Genomic DNA, 27,234 nt, shown 5'->3' with positions numbered 1-27,234 from the left:
ATGTTTCGTTACCACTCAGCTGTACAGTGCATGTTTGTCGTTCTGGTTCCTTTAACATTGAGAGCTGCGCTACTACTTTTCATTCTGTAGAGATATAGTCCAAACTCACACAACTTAACAGTTTTGGTACCTATTTCCTAGCTCTGGTTATTACTTTCTCATTGCATGAGGTAAAGAAATGGGAGTGAAGAAATGTAGGCATTTCTTACTCATTAAGTAATATTTTGTGCTTCTTAGAACAATTCACTTTCCTTGTGTTGCGAAAGATAATTACTGCTTACAATTTTATTATTTTCGTGAAATTCTAAATCTACATTAATTAAATCATTAATTAATATACATCCAGATAAAATAACATTTTCCTTTCCGAATGAACACAACAATATGAATTTAATTATACATTACTTACTTACTTACTTACTTACTTACTGGCTTTTAAGGAACCCGGAGGTTCATTGCCGCCCTCACATAAGCCCGCCATTGGTCCCTATCCTGAGCAAGATTAATCCAGTCTCTACCATCATATCCCACCTCCCTCAAATCCATTTTAATATTATCTTCCCACCTACGTCTCGGCCTCCCCAAAGGTCTTTTTCCCTCCGGCCTCCCAACTAACACTCTATATGCATTTCTGGATTCTCCCATACGTGCTACATGTCCTGCCCATCTCAAACATATGGATTTTATGTTCCTAATTATGTCAGGTGAAGAAAACAATGCGTGCAGCTCTGCGTTGTGTAACTTTCTCCATTCTCCTGTAACTTCATTACTCTTAGCCCCAAATATTTTCCTAAGAACCTTATTCTCAAACACCCTTAATCTCTGTTCCTCTCTCAAAGTGAGAGTCCAAGTTTCACAACCATACAGAACAACCGGTAATATAACTGTTTTATAAATTCTAACTTTCAGATTTTTTGACAGCAGACTAGATGACAAAAGCTTCTCAACCAAATAATAACACGCATTTCCCATATTTATTCTGTGTTTAATTTCCTCCCGAGTGTCATTTATATTTGTTACTGTTGCTCCAAGATATTTGAATTTTTCCACCTCTTCGAAAGATAAATCTCCAATTTTTATATTTCCATTTCGTACAATATTCTGGTCACGAGACATAATCATATACTTTGTCTTTTCGGGATTTACTTCCAACCCCATCGCTTTACTTGCTTCAACTAGAATTTCCGCGTTTTCCCTAATCGTTTGTGGATTTTCTCCTAGCATATTCACGTCATCCGCATAGACAAGAAGCTGATGTAACCCATTCAACTCCAAACCCTGTCTATTATCCTGAACTTTCCTAATGGCATATTCTAGAGCGAAGTTAAAAAATAAGGTGATGGTGCATCTCCCTGCTTTAACCCGCAGTGATTTGGAAAAGCATCAGATAGAAACTGGCCTATACGAACTCTGCTGTAAGTTTCACTAAGACACATTATACATTAATTACACATTGTACGGTTTAAATAATCCGTAGCGCGACATCCCATGAAGAGCAAAGGTCGATCAGCCGGCTTCTGACCTCACGTCTGCATGTCTCGGCAAAAGTGAACATCATCCAGCTTGCACAGTGTGTCCCACTCGAAGGTAGCCCCGTTACTTTAAAGAAAGTACAAGTACAAAAAGTACAAAAGTACCATGAGATTGTCACAGTAGGTGCTGAAAATGTCCTCCCTCAGCGTTCATACACAACTGAACGCAACGTCGCGTGTTTCTGAAGGTTCAAATCCTTGAAATATTTGTAACAGGAAATTAATGTTATCGGGGCTACCTTCGAGTGGGACACCCGGTATATAGTCAGCACGTTGGTCCTCCCCAGCTGATGTAGCTGATTTACGAAACCGGACTTCGTTACCTATCGTACCTCCTCAAATCCATCACGATGATTGTTGCACACCGGTCTCATACACTGGCCGGAATCACAAGAGAAGACTCGAACCAGCGCTTATTCCGTAACGTGAGTCCAGTGCGGAAAAGACGTTTAAATTTCGAGACATTTTGAAAGATAAAATATTTTCACGAATACTTCGTAAAAGTTGAGGGTCAGATTCATCTCCGATTATTTTTTTAATTTATTTCGTCGATATCGATCGACACCTCACACGTCGGGATCGGTTCAGGTATTACGAAGTCATGCGCATAAAATGTCTGTCGGAATGCAGTTTTCGAGGCATGTTTTTCCCCACTCGTCTCGTCGGCCTTGAGGGCACGATCGATTTCGTGCGTATGTTTACAGTTACGGGACACCTTTTTCTACACCGTGTCACATCACAGTCTACACAGTGGTATACTTTTCATTACGCTGTATTTATTTATTCAAAAGTTATAAGCGATTCTAATATAACTTTTTTTTTTTTTGGACTTCGTTATCGAGAGGTTGGCGGTCTACAGAGCCAAATATAAAGATGTACTACCGCATTTCTAAGTTAGAAACTTGTTACTGTCTACACCTGTGGAGTAACGGTTAGCGCGTCTGCCCGCGAAACCAGGTGGCTCGGGTTCGGTCGGGACAATTTAAGGCTGATTCACAATAAACTGGGAACGGAAATAATGTTAAATACAATTATTTTAACGTTATTTCCTTTTCGTTCTTGTTGTCGTTTCCGTTCCCGGTTTATTGTGAACCAGCCTTTACCTGGTTGAGGTTTTTTCAGGGGTTTTTCCTCAACCCAATATGAGCAAATGCTGGGTAACTTTCGGTGCTGGACCCCGGACTCATATCACTGGCATTATCACCTTCATCTCCTTCAGACGCTAAATAATCCAAGATGCTGATAAAGCGTCGTAAAATAACCTACTAAAAAAACTTGTTACTATAACAACAGTTTTCTTACATTAAGTAAATTCAGTTTTTTCTGCAAGGATTTGGTGTTCGTATTGCATAAAAATTAAGCTGTGATCAATTTGAAATACGTTTTACAATTAAAAATTATACAGACTAAAGATACATTAAACAATAACTGCCGCTATCTATATACATGTAGCAAGTTGTACTGCTGCTGCTGCTGCTGCTACTACTACTACTACTACTACTACTACTACTACTACTACTACTACTACTACTACTACTACTACTACTACTACTACTACTAAGCCACCGGCGTGGCTCATTCACTTAAGGCGCTTGCCGGCCGGTCTGAAATTGCGTTCGGGCGCGGGTTGGTTTTTTCCGAGGCTTTCTCCAACCGTAAGGTGAATGCCAGATAATTTATGGCGAATCCTCTGTCTAATCTCGCCAAATAGCATCTCGCTATCACCAATCTAATCGACGATAAATAACCTCGTAGTTGATATAGCGTCGTTAAATAACCAACTGAAATACAACTACTACTTGGTCATTTAACAACTCTGTATCAACTGCTAGGTTATTTAGCGTCGATGGAATTGGTGATAGCGAGATGGTATTTGGCGAGATAAGGCCAAAAATTTGCCATAGATTACCTGACATTCGACTTAGAGTTGGGGAAACTTCAGAAAAACCCAACCAGGTATTCATCCCAAGAGGGAATCGAACCCATGTCCAAACGACAACAACAACAACAACTACTACTACTACTACTACTACTACTACTACTACTACTACTACTACTACTACTACTACTACTACTACTGTTCAGCAACCAGGAGATCAACCGTAAAAGGAATGTGCTTACTATTGCGTCATCTATTGGAGCGAAGTAGATAGATAATATTACCGTTATAACGTCGGTTAAAAAACCATGCGCTCACCTCCATATGCTATTTCCTGTATGAAGGGATTAAAAGACCAGGAGAGTAACCATGATCTAATTTTGTAACTAGGGAGTACCAATATGTGTGTATCAGTGTTATGGTTTGTGCTGTGAGAGCTAGCCAATAGAGATACGAGTACCCACGTGTGTGACCTTGTGACATCTTATGACATCAACATTCATTCACAGCATTACCCCACTTCGTTTCATTCCGCAGAGACTTTCTCGTGGTTGGAGTACAGTACTACTACTACTACTACTTCTACTACTACTACTACTACTACTACTACTACTACTACTACTACTACTACTACTACTAGTCTACTACTAGGCACTACTATCTATGGCATATTCCCTTTAATTCGATCCCAGGACAGAGGAATATCACATAATACTCTGCCACTCACTCATTGAAACTAAGGGAAATCAGTAATAGCCACTTCTTGGAAAGTTCTCTCTACAATATCATGCACCTTTTATGCAAAATCTTGCCTGTCTAGTTGATATTGTAGTGTTTTATGTGTAGCATCGTAAAAATAGTTATTTTGTGTGTCGGAGCCAGATTCGGAGGGCTGTAAACGCTCGCTGTCTCGCTAGTTACCAACCCTCGCACCTGGTTCCTGGTAGGCTAATTTGCGTACATCTGTTCCTCGAACTGTCTGGTCCATCAGCAAGTTGTGTTCGCGGAACCTCGGCCTGCCAGGGCCCGCGAGCCGCTGTATATCAGTCATTTCTCCTTAGAGCCTCGTCAAGCGCCCATCAGGTGCCCAACCCCCTTGTATATCACGCCGGCTGTAAACAGGGGTACAGTCAAGACGCCCTGAAATCTGATGCTGCTGCCATATAGAGCTGATCGCACTTCAAGAAATGTCAGTGAACTTCGTATAATTCGCGGAAGGCTGCAGTAAAAACTCACGACTTCTCATCAAAAGAAACAGTGTTTAATCCCCTCAAAAACTACGTGAAAAACTCTTTTTACATAAGTATGTGTAAATACTTGTTTTATTTATTTATGTAAGCCAGATTCATGACCTCTTACGATTGAACATAAAACGTATCAAAGATATATTCATTACTGCTATTATTATTATTATTATTATTATTATTATTATTATTATTATTATTATTATTATTATTATTATTATTATTATTATACGGGAATTTTACTTGAAGCAAGTAAAGAGATAGGTTTGGAAGTAAATCCCGAAAAAACAAAGTATATGATTATGTCTCGTGACCAGAATATTGTACGAAATGGAAATATAAGAATTGGTAATTAAGGGACATGCAGGTTCATTGCCGCCCTCACATAAGCCCGCCATCGGTCCCTATCCTGAGCAAGATTAATCCACTCTCTATCATCATATCCCACCTCCCTCAAATCCATTTTAATATTATCCTCCCATCTATATTTCAGTCTCCCAAAAGGTCTTTTTCCCTCCGGTCTCCCAACTAACACTTTATATGCATTTCTGGATTCGCCCATACGTGCTACATGCCCTGCCCATCTCAAACGTCTGTATTTTATGCTCCTAATTATGTCAGATGAAGAATACAATGCGTGCAGTTCTGCGTTGTGTAACTTTCTCCATTCTCCTTTAACTTCATCCCTCTTAGCCCCAAATATTTTTCTAAGAACCTTATTCTCAAACATCTTAATCTCTGTTCCGCTCTCAAAGAGAGAGTCCAAGTTTCACAACCATACAGAACAACCGGTAATATAGCTGTTTTAGAAATTCTAACTTTCAGATTTTTTGACAGAAGACTAGATGACAAAAGCTTCTCAACCGAATAATAACAGGCATTTCCCATATTTATTCTGTGTTTAATTTCCTCCCGAGTGTCATTTATATTTGTTACTGTTGCTCCAAGATATTTGAATTTTTCCACCTCTTCAAAGGATAAATCTCCAATTTTTATGTTTCCATTTCGTACAATATTCTGGTCACGAGACATAATCATATACTTTGTCTTTTCGGGATTTACTTCCAAACCTATCGCTTTACTTGCTTGAAGTAAAATCTAGCACAAAGATGCTAAATATGGTAACACTGGTTTCAATCTTCGAAACGTACATTCTGTTTTGTACTGGCAAGGGGGAAAGTTCAACATACTCCTTTACAATCGGCCGGCATTATCCGCCGCATTTAAAATTATGTGATAAGTCCAACAAGAATAGTACCCGAGATGATTTGCTTGCATCTGTTCTTTTGTTCTTCTTGAACGCTATCAGGCATTGTCGGGACTCGACCGCAGGATGCCTGGAATAGAAAGTACTAGCAGTATTTTATGACCGCCATAATTTTGTTAAACAGAGACTTAATTAATGTATGAATTTTAATACAACTTAGAACGTGAAAGTCACGAGTATTCCAGAAACAAAAACTTCACACAGAATCTTAATTGCTTATAAACGTTCCAAGCCGTATAGAGATGAAGAACCCTCATTGTGTGACGTGACATTTATAATACACAGGTTGGCCGACCCTGGCTAAGGAGATCGTAAGTGCACCGAAACAAAGCAATTACTGGGTTCCGAGAAGGGGAGGATCTGTCTGGCAGCGGGCTATGCCTGAATTATTCTTGTGACTGGAGACTGCATAAAATACAGGCAGAGTCGAGGGAAGCTGCATCTGGTCGCCTGAGTTGAAGCATCGCTCGCCAGTCTAATCGATTTGGTGAGTTACACAAACTGTGTGAGTTGCAGACAATGAGGACTGTCGAATGTCAGGAATTTCCTGAAACTGGACCTAAAATCTGAATACTGAAGGCATTATTTCGATGAAAACAGATCGCTATGACAAATGTCAAGAGTTGATTAAACAACAATAAAGGAGGCCATCTTCTGATTGAGGTTCTGGTTGATATGTATAGTAGTGGCAAAAAAAACCGGACCGACGGAATAATCAAAGTTCCCGAAATGAGCCACTGCGCATGCCAAGCCCGCATTCACAAGATAGCGAGTAATCTATTAAAACTAGTGGCTTGTGCAGAAAATGCTGCAAACTAAGTTCATTAGACGTTCAAATAAGCATTTTTCAGATTTATTTTCAATGAAGCATACCAGACATTCGGAAAGTTATTTGCTTCCATAACAATGAAAGATACTCTCTCTCGAGCCAATTCTGAAGAGAACCACGCATATAAATATCTACACCACACCGCCATTAAATATGTGAAAAAGACCCAACCCCCACTTGATTAATAACTATAAAAATATTTGATTTTTAATAATATTATCTTACGTAAGTTTTATAGCTTTCAGTAACATATACTATATAGTCGCCACTCAGTAAAGTATAGAAATCAAAATCTAATTTAAGTTATTCTCTACATCTACTTATATAACCCCAAAACGTTTCACTTTCATATCATCAATATAGCATTAATATGTATAATTAATGAAAAATAGTCACATCATGGCATTAACTACAATAATATTTCATTTCTAATGGTAATAATGTCATCAAACCACCTCAAGTTTTGTAGTTTTTAATATCCAATACACAGCTGTACCCAGAAAATTACACACCACAGAAACGAACCTGTAAATTATTTTTAGTAAGTTAAGTTTTTAATAACCAATTTAATTTGAGCCCTAATTATGTCAGCATTCTTGCAGATCATGGCCTTCGTGTAATATTGTTTACTGTAGTATGTGTTTTGTTTTATTCTGAAATGCAACACGGCTGACTTGATGCTCGCTTCGCTTCTCCTTTACAAAAAAAGCGAAGGGAATATCAAGTCGGCCGTGAATGCTATTAGCTAGTTCTCAAAACTGACGACAGATGGATTTTGGAAAATAGGAAAGTTATGTTTAAAAATTGACATTTCACTGAAAACTACTATTTTTCCGAAAAACTTTGAGTTCCAAGCTTCAAAATGAGGGGTCATTCATTAAAATCCGTCCAGCTGTTTTCCCGTAATTTCCATTACCAGTTCAAATTATATATATAGATTGTTGTAGTTTCGACTGCTGACGTAGCCCATTTCGAAAGCCATTAGAAAATAAGCTGGTAAAATTCATGTTCTGAGAATAATAGTTAATTAAGTAGTAAAATATCGCTGCAATCGAAAAGTATTGGGAATAAGTTTGATTAAGGAACAAAAAAAAGTTTCCTTCCCGGGCAGGATTCAAACCACGAAAGTCTTAATTACCAGTCTATCGTGTTCTGGAGTGAACAAGGCTCTGAAAGCAGCTACAAGGGTCGGTCCGGTTTTTTTTTGCCACTACTGTACATCTATTTTATCAGGCAGTACATCTTACTTGACAATATGTGTCAGAGGAAGAATAATTGTTTGTATGCATCTGAAGTGTAACTAGTGTAATATGTAGCTAGTCGGCGATGTATTGAATGGAGGGAAAAAGGAACTGGCCACCCTACCCCATTATCTCCTGGCCTAGTTGCCTCATAAATGGTGCCTTCTTGGTATCATTTGTGAGGTTCAGGCCTGTCTTCGGACAGTTGACTAAACAACAACAACAACAACAATAGAGGATATATTACGATGTACCGTCTAATATTAAACAAACCAGAACGGGAATCCGGTGTGGCTTAGTGGATAGAGCGTCAGCACGTAGACATGAAAACCCGGGTTCAAATTCCGGTGCCGGAGAGAATTTTTCTCAGTTTTACTCTTTCTTCATCAAACAATAGAGGAGGCAAGATCTGTCCTGTGACCTTATCACGAGCCGTGGCTCTATCACCAGTAGGTATGAGGGGGGGGGGAAATAAGTTTTAGTCTGAATCAGTGTCGGTAGATTCATCTAATATTAACCAAACCGAAACAAACTTTTTTCATAATCTCCCATCTTTTTCGCTTTTGCATAACTTACATGCCAGGTCTCGTCTCTCGTTCTGTACATGCTAGCTCGTTCAATCAATTAGCTACATTGTCAGTGTAATAATGAAGATCTAGCATCTGTAGCTAAATGGGCGCAGAAATTTGGACCCAGGCTAAATACAGACAAATCACAAGCTATAATAATGGGATCTACGTAAAGATTAATTTTTGGTCCTACAGAATATATCTGTTATGGTAACAATTAGAGGAGAAAAATTCGCTGCGGCGCCGGGGATCGAATCCGGGTCCTTCATTCTACATATTAAGTGCTCTAACCACTGAACTACGCCGAAGTTCAATCACACAGCACCGGATCGAATCCCCCTCCTCCAGTGTTTTTCTCGGTGTTTTCGATCCCGTTCGATGGTAAAACGGACAGGAAAAACGATAAATTATTGTTAAAGTGATAGAAGAAATGCAGTTAAGATGGTATGAGCATAATTTTGACTGTTCCGATATGAATTGCAACTGTTCAGTTATTAATTAATTTAATGAAATTAAATACTTAGGTATAATTATTGATAATCATTTAAAATAGAATAATCATATTCATTATATTTGTAATAAATTACGTAAAACATTATATTACTTTGTTGTTCTAAGAAATATTTTGTCAATTAACTGTTTACGTATAATTTATTTAGCATTATTTAAATGTATACTATTTAGGTATGGTATTATAGGTTGGGATGGAACTTATAAATCCAGCCTTTATCCGTTAATTTTACTACAGGAAAAAGTATTAAAAATTCGTTTAAAAAAGCAGAAAGATTACTCAACTGAATTGTTGTTTAAATATTTCAAAGTTTTCGACATTAAACAAATCTATTATTTTATTTTATTAAAATATTTTCACAAAAATCTTAATAACTTTGAAAGGTATATATATATATATATATATATATATATATATATATATATATATATATATATATATAGAACTAAAAATACGAATTCTCTGCGTTTGTCTGAACCAAAATGTAAAACCAATGCAGCTTTTTATCATAGCATGAGTCCAGGACCCAGATTATTAAACAAATTTTATTCCAGTATAATTTTAACCACGAATTCTCTCCAAATTAATAAAGGAATTTTTTAAAATTTTATTGGATTTATAGTTTGGTTTTAAAACTATTAAAGACTTCCTAATCTGTATTCACTCTCAATTTTAATTTCATTTTTGTCTGTATTGGAATCCCCTCCTGAGCACGAGTCTTACTCATTCAGGAGTGGGCTAGTTTATCTTACGTTGTATTAACTTGTATTCATTTCAAACTTACTAGCAATCTATACTAATAATAAATCTGTAGCCAAAATTTTTCTGGTAATTTTCGATTTTCCAAAAATAATTGGCGTTAACATGTATAATTAACCATCCTGAAACCGAAAATCGCTTTTTTGAAATTTCTGTCTGTCTGTCTGTCTGGATGTTTGTTACCTTTTCACGCAATAATGGCTGAAAGGATTTCGATGAAAATTGGAATATAAATTAAGTTCGTTACAACTTAGATTTTAGGCTATATGACATTCAAAATGCTATATTTAAAAGGGAGGTTATAAGGGAGCCTGAATTAAATAAATCGAAATATCTCGCTTATTATTGATTTTTGTGAAAAATGTTACATAACAAAAGTTTCTTTAAAAATGATTTCCGATAAGTTTTATTGTATGTAAAATTTTGATAGGACTGATATTTAAAGATATACAAGACTTTTGAAATAACAATATAATACATTTTCACCGCCGCCTCAGATTATAGCGTTGTTGTTCCTGCAGTAACTCCTATGTGCAAAATATAAAATTTTTGAGTAGGAAGAAAGAACACATTTATTCATTCCATTGCAATGGTACATAGGAGATCGTGAATTCTTACATTTTCGAAAGAAAGAAATATAATTACATATCACAATATATGCTGTATTACTATTTACGTTATTTGAAGGGTTCATAACCATAGTGGGCCAAGCGCCATTTACTGAAGACGTAGAAAACAAGGGTTAAAATTAAGTTATTACCATAATTCAATGGAAACCTATAGCAAGTACTAAAAAGTTTACACATTAAAACTAAATGATATGTCAATCTTCATTAAACTATGGTTGCATGTAATAACAATAAGAAACATGTTAAAGGAATTGTCATTGCACCAAATGATTGCTTTCTGGGCCAAAATGATCGCATTTTAATTATTTAGATACAATTTAAATTAAGTAACATATTAAACGACTTAACCTTCTATAAAACACGAATGTTCCCTGGATCAAATGTCCTATTTTAATTATGTAATTACTTTATATTTATTTCTAACGGGTGCAACGGAGCGCACGGGTACGGCTAGTAAATAAATAAATACATAAATAAATAAATGTTATGAAAAAAAGAAAATAGATTAAACGGACAAGGCCTAATTTGGAAATCAGAAGGAAGAAGAGAGAAAGATAAACCACAACCCACATAGGCAGAGGAAATGAAGATTATGTAGAATAAACACCTGACAGATGAAGACGCTACATAGAGATCTGGAGAAAGAATATGTCTCTGGTTGAGAAAACCTGTGTTATCACAGATAATTACTGTATAAAATTTATTAGTCCGTTAAATTTACTACAAAAACGAATAATTAAAATTTGTTTGAAGAAACGTTTCGATTATCCAACTAAATTAATTTATTCTGAATTTAATGTATTTAATATTGAACAAATTTATAAGTATACGCTGTTAAAATTTTATCATAAAAATCGTAATAAGTTTGTATTACAGACACATAATTATGACACAAGACGAAATATTAATTTAATATTAGTAGAACCTAAATGTCTCACATCTGCTGGTCTAAAGCATAGCATTAATTTTGGCCCTCGGTTGTACAATGCTTTAACTAAATTACACCCAGAACTTCTAACATGTAACCCACTAACATGTAACAAGAAAAATAGAAACGTGTTAATATCTTCAATTTGATTAAATACATTTATAGCCTATGTGTATGAATTAATCAACCTATATTATATTTGTATTCTATAATTTTGAAATATATAGTCCTACTTTTCACGTGCGATATTATTCTTCTCTAGTGTTAATATTATATTATATAATTCCATTGCTGCTGTAATTTAAATTTTATTTCCTATTTTATTTTACTTATTTATTTTTATTATTATTTTTTTTTCTATATTTCTCTTATATTAATATTGTATTATATAATTTTTGTAACTGTTAATTTTAATTCTATTTCCTATTTTATTTTATTTTATATTCTCTTATAGTCCTATTAATATTATATCTGAACTGCGACCGAACACGAGCTCTGCTCATTCGGTCTCAAATTTTGTTAATACTACTGTATCTCCTGTTTCGCATTGTTTGTATTATTTTATTTCTATTTCTCTTGTTTTGTTTGTAATTATATTCTTTATTCTGTATATATTTAAATTTAAAATAAATAAAGTATTTAAAACTTTGGGTCAAAAAAATATATTAATGGTATCCAGATAAATGGGGTTACACTATATTACACAATTTTACTAATATATGTATTGAAGATAATGCGGAAGAAATGGTAAAAAAAAAATAACAGATATAAAGAATATGTACTATACTATAAAAGAATATGTACTATTATTATTATTATTATTATTATTATTATTATTATCATTATCATCATCTACATTAAAATACCTTCCGTCAATATTTGTACAATCGTTCGGCTTCAGATATAGGCATTTTGTTTTTACGACTGATACTGGCCTCTGAAGTGCCGATCCGACTCTTTCACTCTCGTTAGCCTCGTAGTATCAGTTCGGCGTAACTGATTAATAGATGTGATGGGACAGAAATGCAAAACGAAATCGACGAGACGTGTGTACGCCTCCGCGAAACGCGAGTTTCCCGTGGGAATGCAAATGAGAATGCTGAACACCAGTGCGCAAAAAGATGTAACTTCTTCGGCGATTAAGACTGCTTTATTAAGCCCACACGTCCGTCGCGAGTTCAGAAGGCGGGGATCGCGAAGGCACCGGCAGGTTGGTAAAACCCGCGGAGAGAACAGGAAACGTCCGCGGGCAGCCGATACGGTTTTTGGTCTCGGCTCGTCCCAGCGGTTCTTCAGTTACGTTTGTGCTCTGCGAGGCTGCGGCAGGCCGGCATGGAGGTGCTTGTGGTGCCCACTCCATGCGTATGGAAAACAGTGAGTAGCACATGCCGCGTCACCTTTATCTGGATCTCAGGATATGGGCCACCGAGCTATCCCGGTTTTTATGGTCGATATAGGTTAATTGTTTTATGCATGATCTTTAGAAGTGGTGATTCTTAGCAATTTGAAATTAGAGATTTAGAATTTTGATTTTAACATTTAGTATTTTGTAGCATTTATATATTTGTAATTTAGCGTTTTGTAACAACCATAGATTCGTCTAGGTTAATTTAGGAAGATAATAATAATAATCATCATAATAATTATTTATTTATTTATTTACTTATATTTAATGTGCTGTACAACAGCCAGAGGCCAATTACAGTTCAGCACAAACAATATAACAAAAACATTAGCAATAATTTACAATAAAAGTACAAAGAAATAATTAAATTAATGGCAATGGATTAAAATGATAATTACAAATGAAATAATGGAATCATAAATGAAGAATGGAATCATATAACATAGTATTACAAAGATATACAAGATTATAATACAACGACAATAATGACAATGAATGGACGGGATAAAATGGATGACTAAACTACATAGCATAATGAGATTAAAAGTAATTGTATTTGAAAATGAAAGGATGGAATAAAGTAAATTAATAAATAACAAAATGATATAAAAGTTAGCGAGAATAGTAATAATAATAATAATAATAATAATAATAATAATAATAATAGTAAACTTTATTGCCAAAACAAAGATACATATTACTTTTATATATGAAAACACTCTAGCACCCTCAGAAAGAGTAAGTAAGTTACATATTCGTGCTCAAGGGTCATTCCACATAATGTTAAAGACATTTTATTAAATAACAGAGTAAAAAGTAAAAAAAAGAAGAATAGGAAAAAGAAGAAAAAACACAGAGATCACAATAATTGAACTTTACATTTTCTCTCTAAACAGCAATATTTAAATTGATTTTTTAAAGTAAGGAGCATTAGCAAATTGTGTGTTTGGAACTTTAGTTGTTATTTTGTTATAAAAACCTTGGACCGAAGTTATTACTGTGATTATATGCTATAGTTGTAGTACATTTAGGTTCTGTCAAGCGTATGTTGTCTGATCTTTTGGTTTTATATTTATGTGAATATAAATTAAATATATTTCGGTTTTTATGTACGAAATTCAGTAAGATTTTGTTATAAATTTGATGGAAGTCAAATACTTTAAATTCTGAATACAACAGTTCTGAAGGATAATCAAGAGATTTATTAAGGCATATTTTTATTATTCTTTTCTGTAGCAGAGTTATTGGCATGAGGGAGGTACTATAAGCACTACCCCATCCATTAATACCATATTGTAATATAGCTTGTACTAATGCGAGGTACCGGTAAGTCAGTCTTTTGAAAATGTCAATGTGGAATTAAAATCATACTTCCATACATATACTAATTATTTATTACCTTGTTAATCATGTTAATGCTTTTCCAAAGCCTCTTTAGTACTGTACCATGTTACAAAATATCTGTAGATGCAGTAACTGTTTGTGTCATTATTACAGTTAACTTTAAATAACTTGAAAACGATTGGAGTTACCTCAAAACGGATTGCACCATTGTTTTTCTCAGAAAATTTCACATGATTTTGAGTACCTACAAGACCCTCTTTCTATTTAAAATTTCAAAATTGCATTCAAAATGGCGGCTCTTGAGATAGCTGAGGGCTAGAATCGAATGTGTCACTGGTAGAGCTTTTGGTCTTACTAATACTGGTAACACCTACAGTAATCGAAAATCAAGCATATGGAAGATATTCATATGGTTTCAGACTTTTGATTCATCCTGTATTAATCAGTCCACCCGTCTCTATTTATTATTCTAGCTTTTTCAATTATTATTAAAAACTAAAATACAACCGCTGCGAATTAGAGAATTTCAACGACGAAAAGTGTCCACCCCTAGTCGTGCTGTGCGTGATGCCTAAAACAATTTATAAACGGCTGGAGTCAGACACCCTGTATAGACTAACAATTAATGACGTAAGAGAATTGATTTCCTGACGTACAGCAGGATAACATGTTTGAGTACGATCTGTTTCTAGCCGAAAGTTGATATGAAATTCCATTACTCTAGCCCTAGCGTATACAGATGTTACATTCACTGCCACTTTTTAAACTGAGCTACCTAATCATTATTTTTCTGTGAACGTAGAGTACTTCTAAGGATTGTATACTGTTGAGTTTAAGTAGATTCACTATTCATTACTTATTGACCTTCTACAAGTGAAGGTACTATTCAGAAAGAAATTACAAGTCGTTTTTCATTTGTTATGGTAATAATTGTACTTCTGAAATATCGAGAAATACATCACGTACAATTCTCATTTGTTCTTAAATCTCTGCTGTTAATGTAGTATTTTGCTTCATAGGAGCAGGTGTTAGTTACATTTACTTTAGAGATGAGTGCCGTAGGGGACAGTTTTCATACAGATTTTTTTTAATTGCATGCAAACATTTTTCTGTTTTGTTAGCATTCTGGTTGCGTTGTGACCTAAGGCAGCGACCACATTCACGTGATATTTCGTTCATGTTTTTGCTGTTTACTTGGCGATATTGTGTATACGTAATTTAATACAATACTTTTTCTGGTGGTATTCCTTAACTTCCTACGATTTCTTTTATTTAACGGTTCGTGTTAGAAGTGAAATTACTTTAAAAGATACTTTGCATATTTTACTAATAATCTGAAAGGAATTCTGTTGTTAAAAAGAGGAGTAATTGTAGAAACGTGCAACAAATTATTTTCCTCTGTTCTCTTCATTATTTCTGTGAACAATTTTTCTTACAAAAGCGAACAATTGCCCACTTTTGAAGACTATAGCAGCATAACGTACCAAATAGACTTAACGATCATTTCTCGTTGCGTTTATAATTACATAATGTATATGTGTGTGACAGAGAAGCGAGAGAGAGACAGACAGACAAACAGACAGACAGAGAGAGGAAATCATGATCCTGAAAATGAAGTTAGTAAAGAGTTCCGAAACTAAAGAATTTTTACTCTGTCACCCAATTTAAACACCCCAATAACTACATAAAACATACTGAATCACAGACTGAGAGGAAACTCAATAATATTTCTTACTTAGCTTACTGTAAATTTACTTAACGACATTTGGGGTGGAGCAGCTGGAATGTGATACTAAAACTGACTTTTTTTAAATGCAGAGGTTATGGAAAACTGAAGTTGTGCCTTCTTACTGCCATTGAATCTTCATATAATAAATAAATAAATAAATAAATAAGTAAATAAAAAGTAAATAAATAAATAAAAAGTAAATAAATAAATAAATAAACAACAAACAAGTAAATAACTAAGTAAAGAAGTAAATAAGTAAATAACTAAGTAAAGAAGTAAATAAGTAAATAGCTAAGTAAAGAAGTAAATAAATAAATAAGTAAAGAAGTAAATAAATAAATAAATAAAGAAGTAAATAAATAAATAAATAAATAAATAAGTAAAGAAGTAAATAAGTAAATAACTAAGTTAAGAAGTAAATAAGTAAATAACTAAGTAAAGAAGTAAATAAGTAAATAACTAAGTAAAGAAGTAAATAAGTAAATAACTAAGTAAATAAGTAAACACATAAATAGACAAAAAATCGGATGTTGAGAAATAAAATAATTGGTGGAAATTTCTTCGGTGGTCAAAGAATAAACTTAGGTATTGGACTAGGTTACAAACGAAACAGAGTTTACATCACAGATATCACACTAACACAACAACAATATAGATATGTACTCCTTTTCCAAAGATGATCAAGTACTATTCGCCACTTCAGAGGAAAATTTGTAGAGAGAATTAACATACTTTGTAAACTTTATTACAAGTTGAGTGGAAAATCGTCGAATTGATCCAAAATAATAACTTTTTTGGGATAGATGCCAACACGAACGAAAATTTCAGTACACGATATATGTTTGGAGCAAGTGTAAAGTTTTAATTATCTGGACCACGGTATATCACATAATCGCGTGCTCCTTAATTTCTAATAATATACATTTAATTATTATTGTTCCATATAAGTTTAGTTGTCGGCCTCGGTAGCGTAGTCTGTATAGCGCTGGCCTCGTATGCTCGAGGTTGAACCGCAGACTTCTCGATTTATAGCTGAAAACTAATGCGAAAAGTATACCATCGTTTGTTTTTAATGTGTTAAAGTTTCACTATTACAATGAGGCGGAAAATATAATTCCTACTGCTTGTACTCGTAGTTCCTTCGCGTCTGATTGTCTACGATTATAACGTTCATTGTCATACAGCGAACTGGGATGAACTAGTGTACTGCATACTTTACTGGAGAAAACGTCGGCACTAAATTAGATTTTTAGTGTGATTTCTGAAGTGTCACGTGAATTTTGCCATCTTTCTTTTCTCTAGAGGTTGCGGGTTCGATCCCGCCCCAGGTCGATGGCATTTAAGTGTGTTTAAATGCGATAGGCTCATGTTAGTAGATTTACTGGCATGTAAAAGAACTTCTGCGGAGCAAAATTCCGGCACACCGGCGACGCTGATATAACCTCGGCAGTTGCGAGCGTCGTTAAATAAACCATAATTTAATTTTTTATAAGTTTAGTTATCAGTAAAATAGTTCTTGAAGCAAATTATTTAATTTACGTACGTTTCCTAACCATAAACAGTCATTTTCAAAAGTAGGCCTGCCATTATTTGAACCTCTTTTTTGATCGGTTGCGATTGATGCCATGTGATATCTGGTGTGAAACAATTGGCAATCGGTGCAAACACTTGAAAGACGGTGTTAAAATACTTTTAGCACTAGAGTTAAAAGTACTTTATGCTCGACCATGCCGAAATGTAGTAATTATACACCTGGTAGCAGTCCTTTAATGCATGTTATTAAAGTACACCTATTCATTAAAGTTCAGGTTTTCGATTATTCTCGGATATGCAATCGAAAGACAACGAGGGAAACGTCACGGAGGCTGGAAATCCAATACTGTCGCAGAAGATTATGTTCTGTTACTATAATAATTAGCATTAATTGTAAATAATATTCAAATAAATTCAATTTGTCGTCTCGTTTTTCAATTCTAAATTAATTTCCAGGTTATATCAAGACTAATGTTCATGTTATTCTCTAGATTATATCAAGGTCAATGACATTCGTTCCTCGGAAAAAATCAATACTTTCGCGTCTGCGCACATCTCACAATTTACGATCTATGCACAAGGTCACTTCCGATCTTCAGTCAGATACGAATAAAATGAATAGCCTACTTCTGAATAATTTCAAGTTAGAAATATGGTCGAGCATAAAAAGTCGTATGAAACTTGCCTATAATGGTAATTAAGACGCTCATATGAAAATTATGAAACTCGCTTGCGATCGTTTCATAAACAAACATACTCGCGTCTTAATTACTATCATTATAGGCTCTTTGCATAATGTACTATTTCGCACGTTACTGTATAATCAGTTTTAGCACGCCTGCCTAGGAACAACATATATACAGTAGAACCCCGATTATCCGTCGCCCTATTAACCGATTGGTGGATTATCCTACTGCCTTTCGTTTTTTTTTTTTTGCAACAGAAGTAAGTATATGAAGTACTATGACGCATTATATTAGTACGTATTTTTTCTAGAGAGTATTAGCTTAATAGCCATTACAAGCCTTTACCCATACATAGTATGATTTACTGTTTGATTTTCCATACTGTATAACTTCTATATAAAATGTTAAAAGAAAATGTGTTGTGCTAAGTATTGAAAAAAATCCAAATTGAGTGATTTGGAAAGAGAATCTGTGGCTCATGACGCATCAGAATACGAGATTAGAGTTAAACTGTACTCGAGAATAATCAAGAATTAAGTGTTTAAATTATATAAATTTATAATATAAGACCTCCACAATTCCTATCTTACCGCAGAAAAACATGACAAAGAGTTTGTTTGGCCATTGAAAACCCGTCGTTGACAACCAGACTTACTTTAAAGAACTTCTGATCCATTACCTAGCGTGTTAAGTATAAGACCACGGAGAAAATTACGGAAGTGTAAGTATTATTGACTTAATTCACGAAAATGTTATGTTATGTTTTATTTAACGACGCTCGCAACTGCAGAGGTTATATCAGCGTCGCCGGATGTGCCGGAATTTTGTCCCGCAGGAGTTCTTTTACATGCCAGTAAATCTACTGACATGAGCCTGTCGCATTTAAGCACACTTAAATGCCATCGATCTGGCCCGGGATCGAACCCGCAACCTTGGGCATAGAAGGTCAGCGCTATACCAACTCGCCAACCAGGTCGACTTCACGAAAATATTTTATGGTACGGATTATTCGATTTTTTCGATTAAACATCTAGTTCACCCCCTTAATTACCACAGATAATAGAGATTCTACTGTATTTATAAGAGTGGCTGTGTAAAAAAAAAATATGTTTTGAAAATTAACAAAAACAGAATGACAACTAGACACAAAAATGGTTACATACAGAAGAAAAGACCTTTGAAAAGATTACTGGACGAATCCGAACAATGTCTACGAAGTTCTAATTCGTCATTTATGACGTTGATGAATCCAATATAATGGCGAAGGCAATATTAATTGAAGGTAGTTATGGAAATTTTGTTTTACATGATTTTTTGTTATTTCTTATATTGCATTCTTGAAGCTGGAAATACGCATTTACGTCTTAAGTCATACTTATGTTATTTGTAGTTATTTGCATAGTACATATTTTAGCACTTCCAGCTCCTCGCACACAAAGAAACGTAAATAACTTGTTGTAAAAACTGTTGTATATGCGTCTAGTTTGCAGTCTTTGTGTTTATTAATCTTCCGCTCAAGGCTGGAGAATGCTCATGGTCCAAAGGTCTGTTCTAGTGATTTTACTGCAAACCGGGGGCGGAGAAGACACTTCTTCAGATGTGGAGACCCTGGTCGTACGTCTTCTTGCGTAAAGCTTGTGTATTCCTCAAGCCTGATTTGCATCTAGAACGTTTAGAAGCTAGCCTATAGTCTGACGTAAAAAAACAAATAATGATACACTGAACCTTCGATATTTCCATCGCTTCTTAACACGACGTGTAAATTTAGCATCATAAACATTGCATAGACCCAATGTTATACGAATAGCTAGAACGTCTGCCTTTGACGCTGGAGATCCGAGTTCATATCTTCCTGAATACAAATAGAGTTTTCCATGGGCAAAGAGATTGTTAAAGTAGAATTATACAATCATTATACACTTTACAATTTCCAGTCGTCTAAGTGGAGCCTGTGCTTAAGTATTGGAGTGTGTAAAAAGTCGAGAGAAATTTCCCTTTTTTGGAGAAAAACGTTCCAGTGATTCCAAAGAAAAGTGAAAAAGAGAAATGCTGAGCATTTTCTAGAAATTAGGTGACTATTTATTTGTTTGTTTGTTTGTTTTGTTTGCTTGCTTGCTTGCTTTGTTTGTTTATCATCATTTCAGTATATCATATCATTCATTCCATTCTTTTATTTATCTATTTATTTAGACCGCGTAGTCACCCTGCCCGGCAGAATATTTTACATAAATCAACGTATTCGACCATTTTACAAACGATTTTCACCTATAGGAATACCACTTTGTAAATGCAGTTGTAATGCGCAAGCGCTAATCTCCCCTCCCGCAATTCTTGTTCATGACGAACGCTGAATTCGTAAAGAGTACAGTTGCGCCAAAGTGAAGTACAATAGTAATATGCGATACAAGAGCGGTATGTTGAAGTTTTCATGTTCGAGGAAAAGTTTGAAAAAGCGAAATGTAGTTGTTTTTTTTTAATTTCCGAGAAATGAAAGAAAATATACCGCTTGTGTATCGTACATTATTTTGTGCGAAGGTCGTTTATTACATACCTGAAAGAGGAATTTCTAATTAGTTGCAATGAAATCTCCATCTTGGTTTCTGTTCAATAACGGCAAATTTGCAAAACAAAAATATCTATCTTCAACATTGTTGCTTTAAAATGTTTTCTGTGTTTACTATACTCCAGCAGGCCGTGATATACGTCTGTCTTTTTTTCCCCCCAGTCTATAAATGCGAACTTAAAATAAACGGTAAGGTTATGTAATGATTTATTTTTCATTTTAATATTTTAACAATATCATTTATGTAACATATTGCAGTAATAACATCAGCAAGTTTAATTTTTGCCGGTCAAGGAGATGTTTAGAAATGGAAAATATCTTTGACATCTAATTCTGCACATTGAAATTAATTGTTACATTTGTGCAGTTATTCAGAGTCACTGGAGCACCACCACCAGTTTTTTCTATTGTGAAACTTTTTTGCATGAATATTGATTTCCCACTTTCCGTCTAAGTTGAAGCAGAAGCACTATAGATAGCAGCATTTGATTTACCCTCCGTCTGGCAGGAAGTCGATGCACTGGAGACTGTGGTTGCAAATATTTAAAAACAATAATTAACAGTGCAATTTAGGTGAAATTGCAGTGGTAAGTTTCCAATTTATAATTATTACTACATTGAACGTCTCTAAAAATAATATGTTAAAAGCCTAAATCAGTAAAATCAATATGTCACTTAAGCGGTAAGAAGAGGGAAATTGTTACGTGTGTTAGGTTGGGAATACTGAATGTGGAATTTTAGACTTTCCGCGGATTGGTTTTGTGCGGAAACCAAGCAAATACGCACGACTCGCACAAAATAAATTACTTAATACTAGTAATAGTGCTGTGTGTTTACTGTAAGTTGTAACCAGAGTATTGGCATGTCTTTACGTGAGAATTAGTGTTTGATCAAAAACTCATGAATGAATATTCCCCCGAAAAATGAGGAAATTATGTGGGCATGTGCGGAAAATAGAGGACAAATATTTTGACCAGAAGTGTAGGGCTACGGTTGAAGCAGTAGTAAACAATGTAATCCAATGAGAGTCACGATAATAGCGGTCTAGTACCGTCAACTTGGCTTAAGACACAGATTCTGATTGGTAATCGACGTTGGAGAATGCACAGAGGGGAAGACGCAGCAAGTGTGAAAAGCTGCATTTTCTAAATGGTCTAGCTATAGTAAAATTTATTGATGAGCACTCCATATTATTTAACTGGCAATGAGGAAACTTCCAATCCAGAATCGCCTGGAGTAAACAACGTGTACGAGAGATCTCTGTAACAGAGTTGTAATAGGAGGAAGTAAAGTCAAGGTCCCTTCAGGGAACTGAACCCTTATTGTCCAGCACACAGTCTCACGATCAGTTGGCCCGTAAGTCAAGGTATTCAACCAGAAAATTGTTTAAAAGACACTTGAAATTAAAGGGAAGAAAGATGGCTGCTGGAAAAGGATAGAGCGTCATTTCCTTTTGGGGCAGGTTGGTGTCACTGCATTCCTCGAGAGAGGCAGCCGCCCACGAGCGCGCGCAGTGGTGGATCTGGGTTCATGGGAAAATGTCAAATCGCCCCGCGCTCACTCTGAACACTGCGTGTTAAATTTCGCCCACCATGCCGAAGCTAATATATACTAGTGCAAAATGGACGAGTCATTGAGATAAATTTTGCAGGGCGTGTAAGAAAACTCGGTAGGAAATATACATTTTAGAAAGCTTCCTCTACACCAGTGTTTCTCAACCGCCGGGCCGCGACCCGGTACCGAGCCCTGGCATCAAATACACAGGACCGCGAAATGATTTAGAATTTGTTATTTTACTTTTCTAAGCATTTTTCACGAATAAATATTTTATAGTGAAGATATTCTTAGGAGAATAATTTTCGTGGTTATGTCGAAAAGCGCAGATCCAAATAGTCTCTAAACCATACCTGCACAAACAACGCTCAACGAGCGCGCGCGCTACTTCGGAGCGGGAGAGCAGTGTTTACCGCTCGCCGAAACGGAGAGGAAGATAGATACGTCAGAATGACATAGACTTGCTATGGGTAGAGGAGAGGGAAACGACCACTCAGTTATCTAGTGGAGTGCAATGTGTAGGCCTATTCTCAGTAACTGTTTCACGTTGCTTACCTACTGCTACAGTACAGTATGGAGGAATCTAAAAGACGGAACATGACATTTAACGATTTACAGCTCGAACTTATTGATCTTCAATGTGACCTAAGGGCTAAAGATCGTTTGAATAATACTACTAGCCTGGTTGAGTTTTACAAGACTAAACATTAGCAATAGTATCCACGACTACACAGGCTGGCTGTGAAAATGATTGCTATGTTTGGCTCAACATTTATATTTGTGAGCAACTGTTTTCTATGATCAACTTTAATAAAGGCAGACATCGAACATCTGTAACTGATGTTTCATTACGATCAGTAGGCTACTGTTCCTTTCAGCTGCCAACAGCATAAAACCTCGTTTTGATCTACTGATAAATAAAAATATAACAAAATTATATTGTACATATAAGTAGCTATAGAATTTCTATTATTTCTGTAAAATAAATATTTCTTTATTAATTAATATTAGTCCAAGATAGTTTTGCAAACACTAAACGTGAATTCATTTCATATACACTCGTAATAGTACTTCCTTTTGTGTACATTTTGTACGAGATCGCCCCTTCTTCCAATCCACCCTTATACAGAGAGCAGCTAATATTTACATTCCGCTCATGAGCTGTGAGCCGGCTCGGAGAGCGCAAACCTTGTGCAGGCCTGCTCTAAACTGTAAATTCTAAAATCTAACTAAATAATATCTGTGTGGGGAATGTCAGTGACCAAACAACTTACTTTTTAATGATCGGGAATTTTTCAGACTTGGAAATCTTTCAACATTCCGGAAAGTGAATACCGCTGTTTATGACCGGTCATAAAAGGACCGAAGGACATGAAGGATTCCTATAGGTGCCGTATTTTGTGTGATTCTTATATTTACTTAAACCGTAAACTTATGCAATTGAAGACAGATGACCTACTTTCTGAACTATAAAAAAATATTCCATTACGAAAAGCGGAAAGAGGAGGTCATTTTTATAATTTGGATGTATCCTAAATGATTTTATCCATTTTGATTATGTAATATGAATTTTACGTCACTAACAAAAATGTTGTACACACATTCATTACGCAACTAGTTAGGTAATGATACTTGCATTACACAATTAGTTAATGAAAATGATACTGCAATTACCTAACTGATTGCGTAATGTGAACCATACATTAAATAAAATAAAATGGAATTGATTTCATTTATTATAAACATTAATTCTAAACATTTCTAAATTTTTCTTGAAACAGTAATCTTCAATTTTTTTATATTCCACTTCATATCTTACGCGGGATTTCGATGATACTAAATATTCAATTGCAGAATTTGCAGCATTTTCAATATCTGAATCCTCGTTTGAACTCATTTTAACTATGTTTGTTTATTTCTCCTAGTACTGTCACAGTCTATTATATACAGTGACGAAGCTCAATACGTAGAAAATATGCATCCATAGATAGTTGCTAACCACTAGGATCGCTACTATCGCCCCATCACAGACAATGCGAAATAGCACCGGCACAGTCTATTGTTCCTAGTACCCTCACAACTCAAGCTTCGTGACTGTATATACTAGACTGTGGTACTGTTTTTCTTCTGTTCAAAACTAATAAAACAAATATAAACGAATCGTCTTTCGCAGGAAGAAAATAATAATAATAATAATAATAATAATAATAATAATAATAATAATAATAATAATAATAATAATAATACAATCGGCTCTCCACAAAAGACATGTTCAAAACTAATAAAAATAATACAACTACTTTTATTAAAAATTAATTTTTTTATCAAAGTGGATGAAACATTGTACGATATACTTATCGTAACTTCATATTACAATATTCGGCTGGTTATCAAACGAGGCCAATTTCGTAAATAATTACAATTTATCCATTTTAATCATTATGCCATTGATTTGTCTATTCAGGAAATTCTTGTTTTATTTCGGATTATGTATGGTAAGACTTCCCTGTATTAAATTTCAACGTACCTTGTTTACATGTTTCGACCTATTTATGGGTCATCTTCAGAACTGGTCGTTGTTGACAACCAGTTCTGAAGATGACCCATAAAAAGGTCGAAACAAGTAAACGAGGTACGTTGAAATTTAACACAGGAAAGTCTTACCATACATATTCCGAAGTGATACAGTGTTAAAAGTTATGTAATCAAGATGTATATATCTTGTTTTATGTTTCCATTTCATACTAAGCTTAGTTATTTTTGCACCTTATTTCTGTGTTCTTCGACATTTAATTTCTGCGATTTGTACAAGAGGAAGACAATGAGACGCAACAATATACACTTTCTACGTTATTGTGTAGATATGGTGACATATATAAAATTGCTTAGCTCATTTTTATGCAACTTCAACCGTTCTCCAGACACTTAATTCCTTTCTCATAACTCCATCTCTGAATACCGTTTTAAGAACACGTGTGACAAATGTCATTAGAGCTTATTAATTCGTATTACACAGAGTTGTAACATTAAACCGGCTTCCGGGAACGATATTTTCTGCTTCATAATCGTGTCGCCCGACAACACCGCATCTGCTCACAATGGGGAATGTGATGTCGTCATATCACGAGGTGCTGTACGAACGTTTACCTTTAGAAACTGTTAATCGCAGTGGCTCCGGGATCCTTTGTGCCAGAGTTTTGGGTTATTGCACCGTGTCCAATTGAACCAACTTCCTACTTGTGCGGGGAACGTGCAGATTACAGCAGGGAGATGCCGGCTTCCTCCACCTCGACATGCTTCAAGGAACTAAACATTTCGCACATTGTTAATAGCATGAACGCTTCAGATCCGATGTAGAACTTAGGGACCAGAAAATTCGTTCAGCGTGAATTCAGAAAATTCCGTATTTTACTTAAATAACATGGGACTTGATGGGAAAATGAAAATTTAATGTAGAACCTGGACTGCCTGCATAAGGGGAGATTGTTCTTCCATATCTTCCAATGTTAAATTCCTGAATTTTGGATGCATTTTCTCAGAAGTTACAGAAGATACAAATGCAGAAAAAGTAGGCCATATGTACCATATCTTTATGTATACAACCGACTAAATAAATTTAAAATTCCACTCTGCGGTTGAAAAAAAAATCATTGACAACATTTTTTGCATTAAGAATCACTAGAAATTATTTTTTATTATAGCTGAAGATGGAAATATTCTTAATTTTTTAGCCTACTGTGTAAAATATCATCACATTGATATTGTATATTAATTTCAGCCTTCTGGGTATAATACTTTCTGAGAAAAGTGTACAAATGTCACAAAAAAATTAAGTGTAGAAAAAAGGTGTCAAAGTTTCCATATTTTACAATGTTAAATTCCTCAATTTTAGGTGCACTTTCCTCAGAAGTTATAAAAGATGGAAATGTAGAAAAAATAGAGCATATGTAACATATCTTTATGTAAACAACCGGTTAAATAAATTTCAAATTCCATTGAGCGGTTGGCAAAAAAATTCATTGATAATATTTTTTACATTGAGAATTATTACAAATTATATTTTTATTTTTCCTGAAGACAGGGCTAAAAGAAGAAATGAAATCATATTATCGTTTTACATATATTAAATACGATAAAAACCAAAAATTCATTTTTTTTATCAAAATTCGGTGTACAGACTCCCCTCAACCCCCAAGTTACATTTGTGAACTCACTCCATTTTGCTATCTGTTTCTTATTCAGAGTAATAATGCTTCTATAGATCTATCTTTAAACTTTATTTGCTGTGAATACAGCCTTCATTATCAAAAACGAAAGTTACGGCATTTTGAGGGAAGGAAGCAATAAGAACAAGAATATAAATAAACGATAGAAGAATAGAACACTTCAGCCATTTCAACTATCTTGGTAATGATATTAGCTATAATTATGATAACGGGGGTGTACAATTTGAAAATTAACTGTCACATAAAAATGCAGCCACCCTTCTTCTCTTTCTTTTTATATTCCTCTTGTTCTCCTTATATTCCCTTTGTTTCCTTTGTCTTCCTCTTGTTATCCTTGTATTCCTCTTCTTCTCCATATTTTCCTTCTGTTCTCCATGCATTCCCTTTTTCTTCCCTTGTTCTCTTTGTATTTACTTTGTTCGTCTTGTATTCCCCATGTTCTATTTGTATTCTCCTTGTTCTCTTTATATTTCTCTATGTCTAGTTGTCATTGTATTCCCCTTATTCTAGTTGTATTCCCCTTGTTCTCCTTGTTCCGAGTGTTATTCGTCAACCCTTCTACGTAAAGACATGGAGCATAGTAAATTTATGCACTGTCACCAGGTGATTGCATCCACATGTAGTTCTACGATTCTACGTAAAAACATGTGGCATAGTAAACTTATGCACCTATCCATAGTTCATCGCACTCACATGAATTTTATGTAATGGTATACCACAGAGCATAGTAAAGCTATATACTGTTGACAAATGATTGCACACCACATAGTTCTACATATATATAATAGTAAGACTATCGAAGTGAG

General features: G+C 34.9%; 1 protein-coding gene across 4 annotated transcripts in view; it reads left to right on the top strand.

Moving 5' to 3' along the window:
• LOC138714851 (serine-rich adhesin for platelets-like) overlaps positions 1 to 27,234 on the top strand; it is a 381,087-nt gene that overhangs the window by 263,684 nt on the left and 90,169 nt on the right. The window contains exon 1 of one of the 4 annotated variants that reach the window (XM_069847049.1): positions 12,564 to 12,762. The exons of the other annotated variants lie outside the window; for them this stretch is intronic. Coding sequence (XP_069703150.1) covers positions 12,721 to 12,762 — 42 coding nt within the window. The 5' untranslated portion in view covers positions 12,564 to 12,720. Of the gene's footprint in view, positions 1 to 12,563; positions 12,763 to 27,234 lie in introns of those variants that run through there. 4 annotated transcript variants of the gene reach the window in all.

The sequence above is a fragment of the Periplaneta americana genome, chromosome 15 (assembly GCF_040183065.1).
Source record: "Periplaneta americana isolate PAMFEO1 chromosome 15, P.americana_PAMFEO1_priV1, whole genome shotgun sequence".
Taxonomy (NCBI): Eukaryota; Metazoa; Arthropoda; class Insecta; order Blattodea; family Blattidae; genus Periplaneta; species Periplaneta americana.
The sequence above is the reverse complement of the archived record's forward strand: the minus strand, read 5'-3'. Positions and strand labels throughout refer to the sequence as shown.